The 18909-nt window shown below is 36.7% G+C and overlaps 1 protein-coding gene across 6 annotated transcripts in view; it reads right to left on the minus strand.

The window, feature by feature from the left end:
- Positions 1-5938: 5938 nt before the first annotated feature.
- Positions 5939-18909, minus strand: part of LOC144965251 (uncharacterized) — a 54559-nt gene continuing 41588 nt past the window's right edge. For all 6 annotated transcript variants that reach the window (XM_078900391.1, XM_078900393.1, XM_078900395.1 and 3 more), the window contains exons 3-4: positions 15125-15237; positions 5939-8623 (exon numbers count right to left, since the gene is read on the minus strand). In XM_078900391.1, the coding sequence (XP_078756517.1) occupies positions 8366-8623; positions 15125-15237 (371 nt within the window). In that variant the 3' untranslated portion in view covers positions 5939-8365. The remainder of the gene's footprint in view (positions 8624-15124; positions 15238-18909) is intronic.

Genomic DNA, 18909 nt, shown 5'->3' on the forward strand with positions numbered 1-18909 from the left:
CGCAATTATACTGCCGCAGCCTACCATAATAAAAACACGTTTTTAAAAATTTGGCCAGAAAACTCGTCCTATAAATCTCGATTAAAAGGACCCTAATCTAATTTTTAAAAATAACCCGGGACTACACTGGAGTACGGCATTACGATGATCACATGTCAGCTATTTGTTTATTGGCTGCTTTGAATTTCAATGTGACTGATGGGGATCAGTATTTGGAGGGCAAGTCGTCAACCGGAATGACGTCATTCATAAGTGAATCGGTAGCATGTTATGACGTGAATAACAATTTCATGTCACTTGTTCCCTATTACGTCATTGAGTTTGAGTGCAAAAGAGGCAACAACAACAATAATAATAATATAAGCTAATTCTTATAGCGCCCATTAATCCACTGACAAGTCAGTGCTCTATGATGCTTAACAATCACTCGGACTGCATAAACTATCATACACAGTAACACGTGTACACACTCCTCCCGTTTACATACGGAAACTTTTCATACACATACGCAAACTCTTTATATATACACATTACTATATTATCTACCCTAAATTAAAAGACATAAAGCACATTAATTGTCTAAATAAGCTCTTCTAAATAATTCCGTTTTTAATTTCGTTTTAAACGTAGACGTCTATCAAAATTCTCACTGTTTTTGGTATTGTATGAAAGGGAATTCCACAACCTCGGCGCTATTACTCTGAAGGATTTGTTGTAAAACAAAAAGACTTAGAGGGTACCTCTGTCATAAGATGCATATTATTTGATCTTAGCGATATACCAGATCTATAATGAGACACAAGTTCATTTAAGTAGGATGGTGTCAGACCACAGAAGGAGCTATAACAATAATATAAAATCTTGCACTCAATGCAACCGGAAACAGTGGTGATAATATTATAGCATTCTTGTAATCTGACGTTTGGATCTATTGATAATGACCTATATATATTTCTTTTTTGGTAGAGGTTCCGTGCTTATTTCCACTTGAGACGTTTGTGTGGCCTCAGACTAGACATAAATAGATTGCTCGATGGATCCATTTATGTTCCCGTTTTGACCTATTACTTTGTATTGTTTTTCCTGGTGAGTCAATAGCGTGGATAATAATAATATGTAGATCTACAAAATATCATTATCTTCCTGTTTACTTCAGCTGAAATGACCTGAAAGTCCGCAAAACTCCTACATACAAACAAAGACAAACTGTCTACCCCATACATTTTGTCATGATCATGAGACGAAATTAAAATCGTGCCGCGGCGACAAAATGACAGATAATGTGTGACAGTTGGCCCCGGGAGAGATTCTGTGGTCTGGGTAGGCTCACAATTATGTCATTATTGATTTATAGTTAACCAGATACTAGGTGGAACTTGAAAGTGCATTTTGCCTTGTCGAAAAACATTTGCAAATTTGAAATTGTGGCGGGGAGGAGCAGGATGGGGGATGTTCAGACACATTTATGACATAATTAAACATACGTTCTAATACAAAAGCACTAGATAAGCACCGTAGCTGATTATTGTCTCTTTCTGTAGTCTGTGAAACTCTAATAGGCTGGTCCAATAATTTTTTTTTCTGTAAACGATTTTACTCTTTTTAATTAATGCCAAACGTTGTATATCGCAATATCTATTAAATGTAATAAAAGTATTTTACAAAAGGTCATAAAAAATGACATCACTCAACATGTAGAAGAAATCATGACGTATCTAAGATGCTGTTACATTATTTTTTGTTACAGAGACAACGCTGTTCCGTTCAGATACTCAGTTTACGCCCGATAACGGCGTAAGAATATGAGTAAAGAGTCGCGTCCCGATTCAACTTTATGCCTCCCTCATGTCACCAGGAAATTATTTGAGGCGAATCAATGGTAGAGCGTTCGACTGATCTGTCGTAAAGTCGTTGGTTCGACTCCATGCCAGTTGAGAATTTTACCTGCTGTTTGTTTGATTGTATTCAGGGGTTCTACGGCGCTTGCAACACATTAAGGTCATATCAGCTCCAGTAAAAAGGAAGAAAATGGGATAGTAAAAAGTTTTAGAATTACAATTAAAGCATCCAAGAATAAGGCAGACAAATGAGAATTGGTTCAAATAGGCAACAGTTGTAGATTCCAAGAGCACACTATCAGTGTACTTAGTTTGAGATCACCTAAAAGTCTCATCCAGACACAAGCACAGGTCCCCACTGAGAGGAATACACTCCAATGTTTACAAATCACATAATACATAAACAAAACATAATACAGTGCATTACAGAGAGATGATTTACAAGGAAAAAATATCATCTCCCAAAACTATCTATACATTTGACTGTTTCCCTCCCAGCCAGGGTATCCAGCCATGGCCATGACAAAACCAAGTAGTCTCATTCCAAGACAAAGACAAAAAGCATGTTGGAAAACAGACATAGGGGGATAGAAGACACAATATGTACCTCCCTGCCCACTATGAGAGGTCAGGAACCCAGTCAGACGATGCTATTCACAATAACGGAAAGTGAAATAACTGAAGTCTAAACCCAACGGAATGATATCACCATGTTTTATTCAGACAACACAATGTATGTCACTGTTAATTTAAACAAAATGAACAAATAATAAAGCATGGTGTATTGTCCCTCATCTTGGCCATTTATCATTATCCAATCAATCTTTTAAAAAGCAAAACAAAGTAAACAAACAAACAAAGAAAAGATTTGTTTTTGTTTTTCAGGGTTTTACGGCGCTTGCAACACATTAAGGTCATATCAGCGCCAGTAAAAAGGTAGAAAATGGTATAGTAAAAAGTTCTAGAATTACAATTAAAGCACCCAAGTAAAAGTAAGACATAGGGGAACTGGGAACAAATAGGGATCAGATGTAGATTCCAAGAGCATACCACCAATGCACTTAGTTTGAAATCACCTACAAGTCTCATCCAGACACAAGCACAAAATCCAACAAAGAGGAACACACTCAAATGCTTACATTATACATTCAAAATAAAAATAATAATACATAACAGAGAGATGATTTACAAGGAAAAAAATATCATCTCCCAAAACAATAACTATGCATTTGACTGTTTCCCTCCCAGCTAGGATTCCGGCCAGTGCCAGGGCAAAACCAAGTAATCTCATTCCGAGACAAAGACAGAAAGCATGTTGGAAAACAGATATAAGGGGATAGAAGACACAGTATGTACCTCCCTGCCCGCTATGGGAGGTCAGGATCCCCACCCAGAACAAAGAAAAGAAAAAACAAACAAAACAAAAACACGATAAAGGCATAATTAAATAAAGAATAAATCGAGCCATGCATGCATTGACCAATAATATATTGTTCATATTTGTCACGTTTGCCTTTAAGTGAACAGACAAAATTTATAATCTATTTTCCATGTAAAGTGTAATACGATTTCCTCCCTTTCTGAAAAAACCCCACCTGTATGGAATCACAATGCTCTAATACACCACATTTTAGGATAAATTATTCCAATACAAGTACAGATTCAATATTATCTGCGAAAAGACATTACTGGGTGATGAATATTATGATACAAAATAGGATCGATCTTCATGATAATATCCATGTTGATATATTCTGACATTAACTCATCAATTACTATCGTTGTTTTTTTCGTTTTCTTTTACGAGTCATACGGCGCTTGCAACACTATTATGTATTTCAGCGCCAGTAAAAAGGAAGGTGATAGAGGAAAAAAGTGAAATTCTGAAGTTGAAAGCACCAAAAACAAAAACAAAATCACGATATAAGGAGGACTAGTTCTTATAGGGAAACAAGGACTCCGCGAGCAATCCGTCGAAGTGTCGATTTTGACTCAAAAGCAAAAGATTGGGCTATGAAGGACGCACTAAAATGTTTTATTACAATATTTTCAAAATTAATATTTAAAAGTACATAACAAAGAGGTGCTTTGCAGAAAATATCATTTTTAAAAAATGCTACCACTTAATTGACTGTCTCCATCCCAGCTAAGGACCAGGACCAGGACCAGGAAAAAACGATCAATCTCAATACAGAACAAAGGCAAAACAACATGGAAAAGGAAAAAGATATGGGTGATAGAAGACAGTGACCACCTTTGCCCACCATGGGAAGTCAGAAGACCCTACCCAGTATCAATGATCATGGAAACCATGGCGTTTATTAAATAATTGCAACTTCTAGCCTCAGCAAAAATCAAACGTCAGCTGTATCTCATAGTTGAATGTCTTAAATACAATGTACTTCAATACGGCTGTGCTATTAGAAAATAACGTTGTTGTTTTTTTTTTTTTTTTTTTTTTTTTTGGGGGGGGGGGGGGGGCAATCTATTAAAGAATGACAACGACAGTCGGTGATGAAGAAGCCGAGGAAAACAGGGAATGGCATAATAGATAGAAATATACATAGGTATTATGTAGGTTTATTGAAGAGGGCTGATAATAAAGAATAGTGGAATTTGAGAGACATGAACGACAATTTCTGCAACGTACCGGACACTTTCACAACCACACAAATGTGAACTGAAAAAAATAGAGAGACATATCAATGTTCGTTTATTAAGTGCATTAATTATAATGAACAGACTTTTCTTTATCGTTTTGTCGCATACTTAACAGAGAGAAATCCACTAAAATAGTTGAGTTGGGTCTACTGTGATGTATAGACAAGATAGGAGATAATATACAACGTTCACACTCTTCACACACATGAGCATACACATTCTTTGAGTCTCTGTGACGTGGAGCAAAGCATTGAAAACTCTGGATTAGGAGTGCATACACACACACACACACACACACACACACACATATATATATATATATATATATATATATATATATTATATATATTAATATATATACGAGAAATATATATATATATATATATATATATAATATATATATATATATATATATATATAAAGTATAAAGTGAACAATACTGGATTCAGATATGCAATAACTATCAGTGGTCATGGATGGATTGTGAATTCACGTTGCCATTCTACCCTTCCAATTCTGATGGTTCTTTTTTTCACGCCATTATCTTCACCTGCTATTATGACGTACATACTGTTGTTAAAACTTAATGTATGTCAATATTATGCAATATCATAGTTTTAGAAATCATGATACACGTTCAGATGAAATGAGGGACTGATTTTTAGTACTATTGTAAACAATGACCATATGATAATCATGATTAGGACTACTAAACTATTCTTATCCTTTTATTAGTACGACCGAAGGTGGGGTAATTTTGATAGTTAACTGGTAGACAAATTGCCTCACAAGAAATGGATCGGTATTGATCCCGGAAGAAGCCGTGATTTTTGTGACCAACCTCTCTCTCTCTCTCTCTCTCTCTCTCTCTCTCTCTCTCTCTCTCTCTCTCTCCCTACCCTGCATCAGTTGTGCAGATAGGTCTGTTATTATGGCGGAAAGTACGTTGCGGTAGGCTAGCGTCCAACTCAAGGGTGCCAAGCAATTGTAGGAGTCCGTTTGACGCTACAGAAACCGTGATAAACGTCTGTTCCGACTTTGAAGGACTACTCCTACTAGTTGTAGCAGATACTTTAAGACGTAAGAATTTCGATGTGATCTTGGAATACTCTCAGCTTAGTAGCTTAGGCATTGAAATAGAACCTCCAAGGGAAGCGTAAAAGAGAAAGGCCAAAGTTGACGGGAGACGTGATCTTGACGCAGACAAAAAGAAGATGGGAACCACAAGGCCGGTCTTATGTGGAGTCATTAGATTAACTCACTCAACCCTAACACCGACTATATCCATAGTTTACCCAGGTTACTTTTACCCCATGGCTATTTATTACATTTTTATGAGACAAATTATAGGCGTCGTATCAAAGCTAATGTCTTTAGTTTTTTTTTTTTTTTTTTGCATGTTAATGATAGTAGAATAAAACTATCTATGGACATCATCATTTTTAAATTACATTTTTTTTTCCAATTCCGAAAAGTAGCAAAAATCTCTAGGATTGAGAGAGTTAAGTACCTTAATTCACTAAAATAGCCTCGGGGAAGCAAGTTGTTTAACAATTCGGTTCTCATGAGCTTTGTGTTTTTTTTAATCGACCAACATAAATGCAATTTTGACTGGCGTTTTCTCACGCCAGTCGTTTAGACAGCAGGCAGTGAATTAGATAGGGAAAGGAGTCTTCATACAATCAAAAGAATCGAAATGTTACTTTATTTCTTATTCATAGTTATTCAACAGTATCAACAGTTTTGGCTGAAATTTGATTCTTTTTAACGATGCCAACGCGTGACTTAAGTCGTGTGATCGACAGAAATAATGTTACTATTTTCACTTTCGCTTGACAATCGAAGTTTTCACTATAATTTTCTCTCATCGGAATTTTCTTGCGAATTGTAGATTTCTATCCCCTAACAATGACCGTAATTGTTTATTGGACTTGGTAACAATGCCCTTGCTATTCTGAGTATTTTTAAGTGACTTAGCTTGGTCTTCTCATGCAAGAACCGAATTTTGAAGTCTTTTACTAGATATAGGCAATGACTAATAATGGCTACACAGAAGGAACAAGAGCTCGTGATCGTCAGAGGTTGACATTTTTGACTAGTTTGAGGCTGTCAACAAGCAACATCCCTACAAACTTCGATGGAGACAGAGGATAGATCGTCGTGGAGGCATACAATAGGCAACGTGCATACAAGCGCTAGCCACGGATATGTAAATAAGTAATCTGTCTACACATAAAAGGGCCCTAAAGGAACTGGAAAAGACAACCCAGAGCACTGTCGTGATCTGAAATTAAAAAACGCATATTTAAACTTAGGCCAGGAAACTCGTCGTAACGATCGATTAAAATTACTTTCATCTGACTAAAAGCTCTCAAACCTGGGACTTCAACGGAAATCAACAGTTTTTAGTTGTTTTTGTTTTGTTTTTTTTGTTTTGGTTTTGATTTTAAGGGTTTTCGGCGCTTGCGACACATATCATATCAGCGCCAGTAAAAGGGAAGAAACTGAGATAGTAATAAGTTCTAGAATTACAATTGAATTATCCAAGAAAAAGGAAGACATAGGGGAATTTAGTCAAATAGGGAACAGATGTAGATTCCAAGAGCACACAATCAGCCTATTTAGTTTGAAATCACCTAAATTCTCATCCTGACAAGCACAGGTGCCCGTTAAGAGGAACACACTCAAATGATTACAAATCATACATATGTAAAACAAAACAAAACAAAGATAATACAGCCATTAACAGAGGAATGATTTACAAGACAAACTCTAACTTTACATTTGACTGTCTCCCTCCCAGCCAGAGGATCCAGCCAGGGCCAGGATAAAACCAAGTAATATCATTCCAAGATAAAGATAGAACGCATGTTGGAAAACAGATATAGAGGGATACAAAACACAATAAAAGCCTCCATGCCCACTACAGGAGGTCAGGAACCCCACCCAGCGAGAATTTTTGGATCGATATTTGAAGGACGAGTTTAAAATTTCAATACACGTTTTTTTTTTCTTCAGAGTACGACAGATAAGCAGAGGACGACGGCGTACTGTGGTCGACGGTCTATACTCTATGAGGGGAAATTGGCATAAGAAAGTAAGTAGGTATCATTCTTGTGGATCAATAATCCTCATCACAGCGATTCCTTTTGCTTGATTACGACAGTATCAATAAACGGAATCTGGTGTTCAATGTATTCCCTGTATACAAGCAAGCAATAAACTGTAATTACCGATTGGAAGGAAGGGATGACATTGATGCAAAAAGAATAAATATCTCAAGCTACCCTGTCCTATTGATTGTTTAAATTGCACGTTTTAAAGAATTTCAGAATATAGACGTCTAGATATAATGATTAAGGTGCATAATGGATTTAAAAATCGTTTGATATGAGGGGTATCTATAGAAAAATGACACGTATTATTCATACATAAATGGAATTATTCCTAATGCGTGACCTCTTTGCTCGTGTCTGGCACTGGAATCCCCTAAGGCATTGAATCTCGTTCTGTAATTGGTGCCTGCTTCAAATTATTCACACTGTGGATATCATGTCGACATATTCTTCTCTCCGTCTAAATTGTTAAATGATTTTCATGACATAAAATTGAGAGATAACTTCCGTCACTTAATCGTTACGGCTTCCAACATTCATATAATGGGCTATTTTGATATTGATTTAAATGTACATGGAACCATATTTTTGGAATTTATTTATATATTCGGTATTTGATTATTTGATCATCACTGAAATTTGTCTTTTTTCCAGCAAGAAATTATACAGTTTTAAAGCTTGTTTGTATATGGTGACTCTACAGTATGTCGTCCTGACACAAACAGCCGCATCAAACAATTAGATTCTGTATCAGGATGACCAGTAGAGAAAAATACCGATAATCAAACTACTGATGGAGGTGATAAGGAAATCAAATCTGATGGATGAATGGCCATTACATAAGTCGCTGTCGCTGCAACAAGCTCTCTTGACGCAGCCCCTGGTGATATAGCGGTCATTGCTGCAGTTAAGGTAGTCGTTCTGGGGAATGCAGTCCTCGGAGCAACTCCTGACGATAGATTTATACTTGGTGTCATCAACATCACTCTGCATGCCAAATACAACTTTCTGGAGATAGGAGAGAATATTTTTATTAATTGAAATTAATTGGAATAACTTTTTTTCCGCGCTTCCGTGTTTTAAACACATACATATCACATCAAACCCATTACATTGTGTAACTGTTATTGAAAAATTCTGATGACAAGATTATCAATACGTACAATCAGATAGACTTTATCATAATTCCGGACCATTACAAACGCATTCCCAATCATTCACGAGCATATGCAGGACCACAGACCATAGGCTCTTAGTCTCAAAGTTTAAACCAACAGAAAATGAAAACAATCCAAGGCATAAGTATTACAAACAAAATAGAAAATCGATCAAAGACTTCAGTAGTCTAAGAGATGACCTGGTGAAATAAAATTTCCAAAACAAACTCGCTTCAAATCTTTCGTCAAAGAATTTAAAGGATGCCTCTAACCCAGCTGAAATTCAACATCTTGTCCAAAGCGTGCTTATGAGCAGGGAAACAACACTGCCTGAGAGAGGTAGTACACAAAAACAAGATTACTGTCCACTGTCCAATACTTTATCACAGCAGCAAAAACAACTGAGGCTTGACATCAACAGCTGCTCAAATACAGATGCGAAGAACAAAATGAAGAGACAAAGGAATGAAATCATGCATAAAATTAAATCTCAATCAATAGATAATCACAAAAAGAAAATAGATGAGATTGTGACAGAAATAAATAGTACGAGTGACAGTATGAAAATGTTCAAAGCGGTGAATACAATCAAATGACAAAATATACATAATAGACTTATAATCAAAGGTAAATGTAATAAGACCTTATGTAATGATAAAGAAATTATAAACACCATAAGCGTGTACTACACTGGAAAATACAAGGGCATTCAAGAAGTGGAACCATTCGATTCGACCAATTCAGAACTTGAAACGCCTATAACGCCCCAAGAAGTAAGTGAATCCATACAAAAGCTCAATAACAACAGATCGCCAGGTCTAGATGGTGTCAGAGCAGAAGAACTAAAACGTCTTGACGACGAAGGCATGCAAATACTAGCTGATATGTATAATAAGATATTTAAGACAAAACAAGTTCTTAATCTTGGAAGTGGAAAACTCATTCTGCTAAACAAACCAAATAAAAAGAAAGGCCTTTTAGAAAATCTGCGACCAATCGTTTTATTACCCACGCTAAGAAAAGTTTTAAGCACAATCACGTTCAACAGAATTAGAGAAAAGGTAGAGGAATATCTTTCACCTTCACAAAGTGGGTTTAGAAGAGATGGAAGCACTGCAGACATAGTATGGGCCCATCGATGGCTGAAAGCCAGAACGGAGAAATATAAGGAAGAATTTACCATACTTGGAATAGATATGAGTTCAGCTTTCGACACTATATGCAGAACCAAATTGTTATTAATCCTTGACTCATTATTGGACAAAGATCACGTGAAGCTCATAAGATACCTATTATCAAATACTACATTACAATTTGAATCCGGTAGAGAATTAACAACAATATCAACCTCAATTGGATCCCGTCAATGAGACAGCTTGAGTCCAATTCTATTCACGATATACCTCGAATTGGCCATGAAAGATCTAAGACCAAACTTACCACCAATAAAGAAGATCACTCGTGAATTGATATACGCAGATGATACAGACCTAATCTTTGAATCAGAACATCAAGCGAAAATATACTTGCCAATAATATCAACTACTCTAGAAGCATGGAATCTGAAAGTGAATCAATTCAAAACAGAATATACAAAAATCAACCGAAATTTAAATGAATGGAATAAACTAGGCAATTTGATCAACGAAAATGAAGACATCAGAAAACGAAAGCAGCTGGCCACCAATACATTCAATCAACTCCAAAATTTATGGAATAGAAATAACATAATCAGTGAGAATAAACGAATACAGATTTACGAGGCACTGATTATTCCGATATTGACATATAATTGTGGAACCTGGGGCCTCACAAAACAGAACTTAGAAAGTTTCGATCCATACCGCAGCAAACAATTACTTCGCGTAATCGGAATCTAATGGCCAGAGACAATTACAAATACTGATCTCTATGGAAAAAAAAAGTATGGTCCAACGCCTGAGTACAATAATAAAAGAACAGCGATGGAAGCTATTTGGTCACATCTTACGTCCCAGCCCAAACTGCAATGACAGAATATCTCCTTCATGGCAAATATATGTAGGGAGACCACCAACATCAATAGTAACTACCCTGAACCAGGACCTCTCTACATATCAGAAATTTCTGGATTCAGATGAGGCCGAATTAATCCCCGAAGAACTAAGAAAGACCGCAGTGCCCTCCGTACTAAAGTTACAAGATCTTGACAGCCTCAAAACTCTGGCCCAGGACCGTGACCAATGGAAACAATTAACAACATGGATGGAGAGAGCAGCTATACTTATCGACCATGACTGAATCACACAATTCTCAGCAAGCGTCATTCGGACTGCGAAGCTTACTACTACTACTACTACTACTACTGCTGCTGCTGCTACTGCTACTACTACTACTACTACTACTACTACTACTACTACTACTACTACTACTACTACTACTACTACTACTTCAACTCTGAAAATGCTTGGATGGTTTGTAAAGACAATTTAGTGTTTCTATAAAATAAGTCGAAAACTACAGTTAAACCAAAAAAGTAGTCCGTTAGAGTCAAAAGACAACTATGACGGACATAATTCTTGATTTCTATACATTAAATTGACAAACATTACATGCAAACCATAGGATTTTACGATGCACTAAAATTACAAAGTTAATACTTTCCACCAATCTGATTTAGGTTGCTGATCGGACAGAAAAACCGGACTCTAAGCGGATGTAATCCAGATCCGTCTGCATGCGAGTTGATTGATTGACAAATAGGGTCTTTCGTTTTAAGCTAAAAGAGAATTAATAGCCTTAAAGCGACATTATGCCCTGAGATTGTGATAAAAAAACAAAACGAATGAGATCAGTGTCCCAGTGCATTAAGATATTTAAAAAATCAATTTACATTAATTGATATGTATAAACGGCTGCTTGCTCATTGCTTTGCTAAAGTAAGGAGGTTGTGATAATTTCTGTAGTGGGAAACATCTATTTCAAGTGGTTTTAAAGCTTTTAACCACTCAACTGACGCACTGGAAAAACACTTATTTAACAAATTTGTTAAGATAACTCGTCCTTCAAATGCCGATCGATTTCAATGACCCTCATCTTGGCAAAACTCTCAAACCCGGGACTTTACACAAAGACCAAGGTTTGAGAGTTTTCGTCAAGACGAGGGTCATTTAAATCGATCAATATTTAAAAGACAAGTTTTCTGGCCAATTTTTTAGATACGTGTTTTCCAGGGTGTGGCAGTTAACTGATTAACCCGAGAGGTATTTTAAAAAAATAAAATATTCGCCGCTGTATCGCAAAACTAAAAAAAACTTTCAAGATGAAAACTTGCATAAAAATGGTTGTACGTGAAATATAAAGTGAAGATTATCGAAACGAACATACTCGAACAAACAGTGTCTGATGATTCTGATATTAGGACCCATGCTTTAAAGAAAAAAATATTTATAAATTTTTGAATGTTTACATAATATCCTTTAGAAAATCAAATGAAACTTTCAAATTGATAAATTGATACCAAACACGAATCACAAATGATATTATAGAACTTTCATGGCATCTAAACGAATGGTAAATATCGAGGTCGCCCCACTTGGAGAAAGAGGAACACTAGTCATTGACGATAATAAAAGGCAACGATTATGAACAAACAATTCCAGTCCGCATTCAGTCTAAATGAGAATTTTACAGTCGAAACATATAATGCGAGGAGTGCCATAAAAAAAGCCCAATCTGATGCCACATCACAATGAGAGGATATCATGATAACGATACACGGTGTCTTGAGTGCGTTACAAAACCTTGACCACACAAAAGGAGCAGGCTCAGATGGTTTATCCCCACCTGTATTGAAAGAACTCGCGTCCGAACTGGCTCCAGTGCTTACAAAAATTGATCAATCGTCTCTTGACACCGGCATTGTACCATGTGACTGGAAAATCGCTAACGTAACTCCAATTTGTAAGAAGAGCGACAGAAGTAAACCTGAAAATTATCGACCGATGTCATTAACCTTGTAAGATTTTGGAGCACATCATAGCCAGTAGCATCTCAAACTACTGTGAGCAAAACAAAATCATTCGTCCACAATCAGCTTGGGTCCGCAAATATCGTTCATGTGAGACGCAGCTCATTGGCCTGGTAGACGAAATAACACAGGCTATGGATGCAGGTGGACAAGAAGACATGCTTGTCCTTGATTTCAGCAAAGCGGTTAACAAATTTAGTCACAGTCTCCTCGTAATAAGTTCCAACATAATGGAATAAGAGGTAAATTGAACCTGGATCAACATTTTTATCAGATCGTAAACAACATGTCTTAGAAAATGGAGAAATATCCCCTTATATGCCAGTTGATATAAGGCTCTTTACTTGGCCGGCTGTTGTTCCTGATATTTTTAAACGATATACCCGTAGGCGTCAATTCTGTAACAATACTATTTGCAGCGGATACAGCTTGTCACAAAAATATAAAGGGCACTCCCAACCAAATTCAGTTACAACATGACTTTGGCAAGTTGGTGACATGGGAGGAGCAGTGGAAAATGTCTTTCAACCCCAACAAGTGCTCATTAATTCCAATGTCTCACCGTCGAACGACTTACCAACATAATTACTACTTGCATGTGCAGAACCTGGAAGAAGTAAACCAAACTAAATATCTCGGTCTAACAATAACAACAGACATGAAATGAAACAACAACATTAAAAACATCGCAAATAAAGCAAATAAAGACACCTGTTTTAAAAAAAAGAAATCTCAAAACAAGCTACCAATCCGCAAATTAGTCGCTTACAAAGCCATGGTCAGACCGTCACTGGAGAATGCATGTTCTGCATGGGATCCACGCACAATGGATGGTATGAACACCCTCGAAAAAGTACAGCGAAGATCGATTAGATGGATCACAAACAAAGGTTACATAGAAGAAATAACAGACGCCGATATGGAGATCCTTGGATCACTGCCACTCAACTCATTACCAATAGACAACAGTCATGACTCATTAACTTTTACAAATTATAATATCACCACTGTCAAATTAACATTACATCCAAATTTCAGCCTAAACTTTCGACCCGCCAACATAGCACTCGTACAACACATCCACTGACATACATAATCCAGCCTCAAAATCATCTCACAGACAATCGACTTTCCTCCCTTAAACAGCAAAGGAATGCAACAGCCTCCCAAAAGAAATTGTCTACATGCCCAACATGGAAGCTTTCGAAAAACGTCTTATTCGTCTACCTAATGCTACAGAGCAGCATTAATCGTCAACATGACGGCGCTGGCTGCCTTAACCCGAAGAAGAAGAAGTAGAAGAGGAAGAACTAAGAACGGCTGTGATTATTATTACCGTTTCGAGTTGGAAATTCTTAAATCCTGATCTAAATTCTGTTTAAAATTCATGTACTTACAACAGATATAAAGTAACATTGACTTTACAGATGACCTTTTCAAGTTAAGTATTGTTTAAGTTTCAGCTTGTCTTTTCTATAATTTAGATACAAATTAAGTGAATCGTTGCCATTTTGATTGCTGTCTCCTATTTCTGTAATCTTTTTACGACCAATCAGGGACCCCACCATTTTAGTTTTCGTCCGTGTTTTATCATTTATTATCACTTTTTCCCGTTTTGACTGAATGATTAAAATGGTCTTAACTTGTTTTATTTCAATATGATATTACTTAATCGGTGACACATTAGAATACAGAATATAGAATGTGGAATATAGGCATTAAAACGTGCCAACTATCGGGTATCCTCTTTAGTAAAATGGTAGCACGTCTGGCAGGTAATCAGAAAGTCCAAGGTTCGATCCCCAGTAGAGACAAGACTGAGTTTTTGGAGATGTTTTTTTTTCTTGTAGTGTTCTCTCTGCTTTTCTGGCACTGTTTCGTGCACACCTTTTCAGATCTTTAATCTTAATCTACGAGGTCGATATCGTCTACACAAGCTATTTCTGGAGATGGCAGGCTCGCTTTGATATCAGGGAATTGCTTAGTTTTCACTTGACTATCTTTTCATTTTCTTGTTTGTCGTCTACATATAACATGCTTACGAAGAATTTTTGGGGCTGAATACTGATCGTTGATTTTTGTCCATCTCACTACTTCCAAAGTATGTTTAAGATGAACGATGAAGGATATAACTAAATTTTGAAAGGACTCCCACAATTAAGACCAGATATATTAATAGAACTTACATCTATTACATATAAGAGATCGTTTGAATCATCCCAAACTAACAATAATTTAATAGAAACATTATGCTCACATTGCCTAAACCCGGTAAAAGTAGAAATCTCTCCGAAAAAAGCTCTTCAACACATGTAACTATCTTCAAAAATCGCCCATGCTTACCTGGCAGACTTGTCCTTCCATGCAGTGTCTCTGTTCTGCCTTGTGATTATCCTCTGGGTTAGTGTCACAATTATCGGCTATACAATGCCAACACACCAGACTGCCGCACAGTTCTGTAGATGACATAAATAATAATATTATAATATTTTATGAAGCAAGACGTTTTTACACACAATTCTCTAGCATTTAATTTCCTTTTCCCTTTTTAGGAGGTAATGGGGTGGGAGTCAGAAGGTGTCTGCAGCAATTTTCATTAAGTAGTGTTATAACCCGCTAGAGCAGCTTGCAGCTTTTACAATTGAAAGCACATGAGAAAAAGTACGACAGAGGGAATGGTTCAGATAGGGAACATGTGAAGATTCCAAGAGCACAATATCAGTGACTTAGTTTGGAATCACATAAAAGTCCCACCCAGACACAAGTACAGGATCCCGCTAAGAGGAAAAAAAACCTCCAAAACACTGAGCTTTTATATAGAGCAATATTCACTAAACATTCTTAAAGCGCTTTACAAATGCTCCATGACCAACACCAACAAAGAACATGTAGAACGAGACATGACGCCAATTAGGCTATATTACAGGGTGTTTTTCGACAGAGACAACGCTGTTAACGGCCAAGTACTCATTTTACACCTTGGAACGGTGAGAGTATGAGTAAAAAGCCTTTTCCAGGACTCAACTATGCGCCGAGCGAGGCTCGAACCCAGGACCTTCCGATCCGAAAGAGAGTGTCGTACAAAACCACATAGCCACATAAATATACTCAAATGCAGATCATTATATATACAAAACGAAAATTTAATAATATATGACAGAGAGATGATTTACGATGAAAAAAAACCCAATCATCTCTCAATATTATAGCTATACATTTGACTGTCTCCTACCAGCCAAGGACTCCAGACAGGATCAGGACAAAATTAAGTAATCTTGTTACAAGACAAAGACAGAAAGCAATTTGGAACAAAGATATACGGAGAATGAAGACACAGCAAGTGACCTGCTTGCCCACTGTGAGAAGTTTTAAAAAAACATTCAGGGTGCTATGTAATACGGGAAACAGCCAGGAACGAGCGGAAACGAGTGGAAACGACGAAACCGAACAAAGTTATGGGAAGTGTACACCAGTGGGGAGTGAACCTATGACTATGGGAGACGGATACCAATGAGAATTGAAGCCCCGTTTCCGGTATTACGTAGCACTCTCAGACACTGGGTCGTCTATAGTCCGTTCCACAACCCATGCGCTCACGTTGACGTGGAAGGATATCTCCACAACCGTCGGATGGATTTGGATGATAATTGGCTCTCGATCACTAAACTTTTTATTGGCGTTAAGCCGGGGTTTTTTTTTTCATCGGTTACAGTACCATACTTTGGGACTTCTCTTCTTTACAGTATATAAAACAAACACACACACAAAAAAAAACAAAGGCACTGAGATGAGTGAACTTTTGGATGTTTTACAATAACAACATTATACACAGTGAATTGTGTTGTGATTACGATCACTGAACTCGCCACAGGCTTAACCAGGGGTTTACATCTCACGAGATTCATGTGTACTACTCACTAACATTGTCACCCTGAGTTCAAAATGCAACATCAAATTGTACGATTTGTACACACTTGACATAAACAATTATTACGATTAATTGTTGAAAGCCAGAGGCTTAGCTTTCTGAAGTGATTTCTACATAAAAACTGATGACAATGAGGATTAAACATGCAAATTTGTCACAATGAGGAAAATTTACAAGTATTTATCCAGAGAGGCGATGCGAGAAATCTTTTTCATGGCAAGGCGAATAGCAATATGACATACAACCAGGAACGCAGAGGGGAGAGGTCAAATTAATAATTATGTTATCTTAATTATGCAACTCTTGTATTTCAAAACTGCGGCTCCTTTGAAAGGTTATACTGTACAAAAGTTGCATGAAATCTGTTGTTAAAGAAGTTTGGATTCAGTGACATTTCACATTATTACACTCAAAGTGCCACCTCACCCCCAATTGACATAATTCAAGAATGGCAAGCTTGTACCGTACTGCTTGGGTCATCCTATATATTACATGTCCGTTGTCCACCAGGGAAGAGATATATTTGAAACGCTGTGAGCATGTTTTCAACGCTATTAAGTACTATTTAAATGATATCTATTATTACCCTATTTGAAACGACCCAAATTATTTGCAAAGCTACCCTCTGGATACAACTTTGTTATGAGAATGGGAAAGGGAAACACACTGTAAGCATTTTAAAGTTTAAGTCATGTTTTATTGCAAATGTTGAAAAGATCAAAGGAAGTCGGCACTGTGAGAAAACTGTTAGGTCTATCACTATCGGTATTCAAAATTCATAACGTCACTTAAAATGTAAGCCGGCATGCAATAAATCACGGCACGACATTAAGTAACTGTGGAGGAATTTGCGATTTCCGTGCGTATGGGACTTGGAACGGACAATAATGCTCATCGATTTATAGATTTATGAAGTTACAATTTTCTGGCATAAAAAGAAGACAAAAAAAAAAGGCTTTTTGTCACTATACGGACACTGTTGTTTTCTAATATCGGCAGTTCACACAGACCAGCTACGAGTAGGTTAGAAACATATATTCATCCCGTTGATCGCCTTTTATTGAATACAGTAATTTGCTAATGAATATTAATTGGTCCCATTCAGGTCTTGCTGTGAAGCAAAATGAATTCCCCATACCAGTGGATCAGATGTGCGGAAGGTCTCGCGAGACGACTGAGGATGACGAAAGTGAATGCTTTGTCTTACAACGTCCTTCCTTTCAGGTGGCCGGATTCAAATTGATATCCTTCTTAACCAACTCGGATGTTTGTGGTTATTATGATATTAATTGAAATGTTAATGTTTGCAGCTGGGGATAGAATGAATGCGCCATGGCAATCATGATAATGGGACTGGTATTGGTGGAGTGAGTGGAGAATAATCATATATATTTTAAAGTATATATTAATACGCTAGGCATTTATCAAGCGTGAAATAATGATATTGGCAAAATTTGCACTGCAATGACAATTTCAGACCATCTAACAAAAGCCTCTGGGCTCTGAAAAACAAATTTTCCATTAAAACCTTTTAAGAAAAATCTTTATCTTGCGCCATCCCACTAAAATGGCCAATAAATCCAGTTATCTATAAAATAACAAGAATCTCCTGCTTTACTAAACTAATGAAAATCTAAATGGGGGTATTTGGGTAGATATCCCATCAAACGAAGCAATTACGTGCTATTTGTCTGAACAAGAACAAGAGGAAAATGCAACAATAAAAATCTATCAACCACAAACTCATGAGATATAATAGGCGATTAAAACAGACAAAGTTTGAAATAAAGAGATGCACAAAACTTAGATGAATAGATCGTTTTTACCGCAGAATCATCATCACTAAAGACACCACAATCATCATCATAATTATCACCATCATCATCATCATCATCATCATCATCATCATCATCATCATCATCATCATTATCAACATCATGAAGTGTCGAATCTGTTGCAGATATCAACGATCATGATTATCCATTTATTATTATTAATAATAATAATAAGGATTGTTTTCATATTCCCTTCCACCATAGAAATGACGAAAACGACCGAAACTAGATTACTTGGGGAAATCAATTAGACAAGTAATAAAGGAAGATTCGAATCCCAATGTGGCCAATGTGCCTTTGTTTGTTTTTATGGGTTTTACTGCACTTGATACAATTTTAGCTTATTTCAGCACCAGTAAATAGGA

The sequence above is a fragment of the Berghia stephanieae genome, chromosome 2, assembly GCF_034508935.2.
Source record: "Berghia stephanieae isolate SIO BIC M18660-M18661 chromosome 2, UCSD_Bste_1.3, whole genome shotgun sequence".
In the NCBI taxonomy this organism is placed as follows: Eukaryota; Metazoa; Mollusca; class Gastropoda; order Nudibranchia; family Aeolidiidae; genus Berghia; species Berghia stephanieae.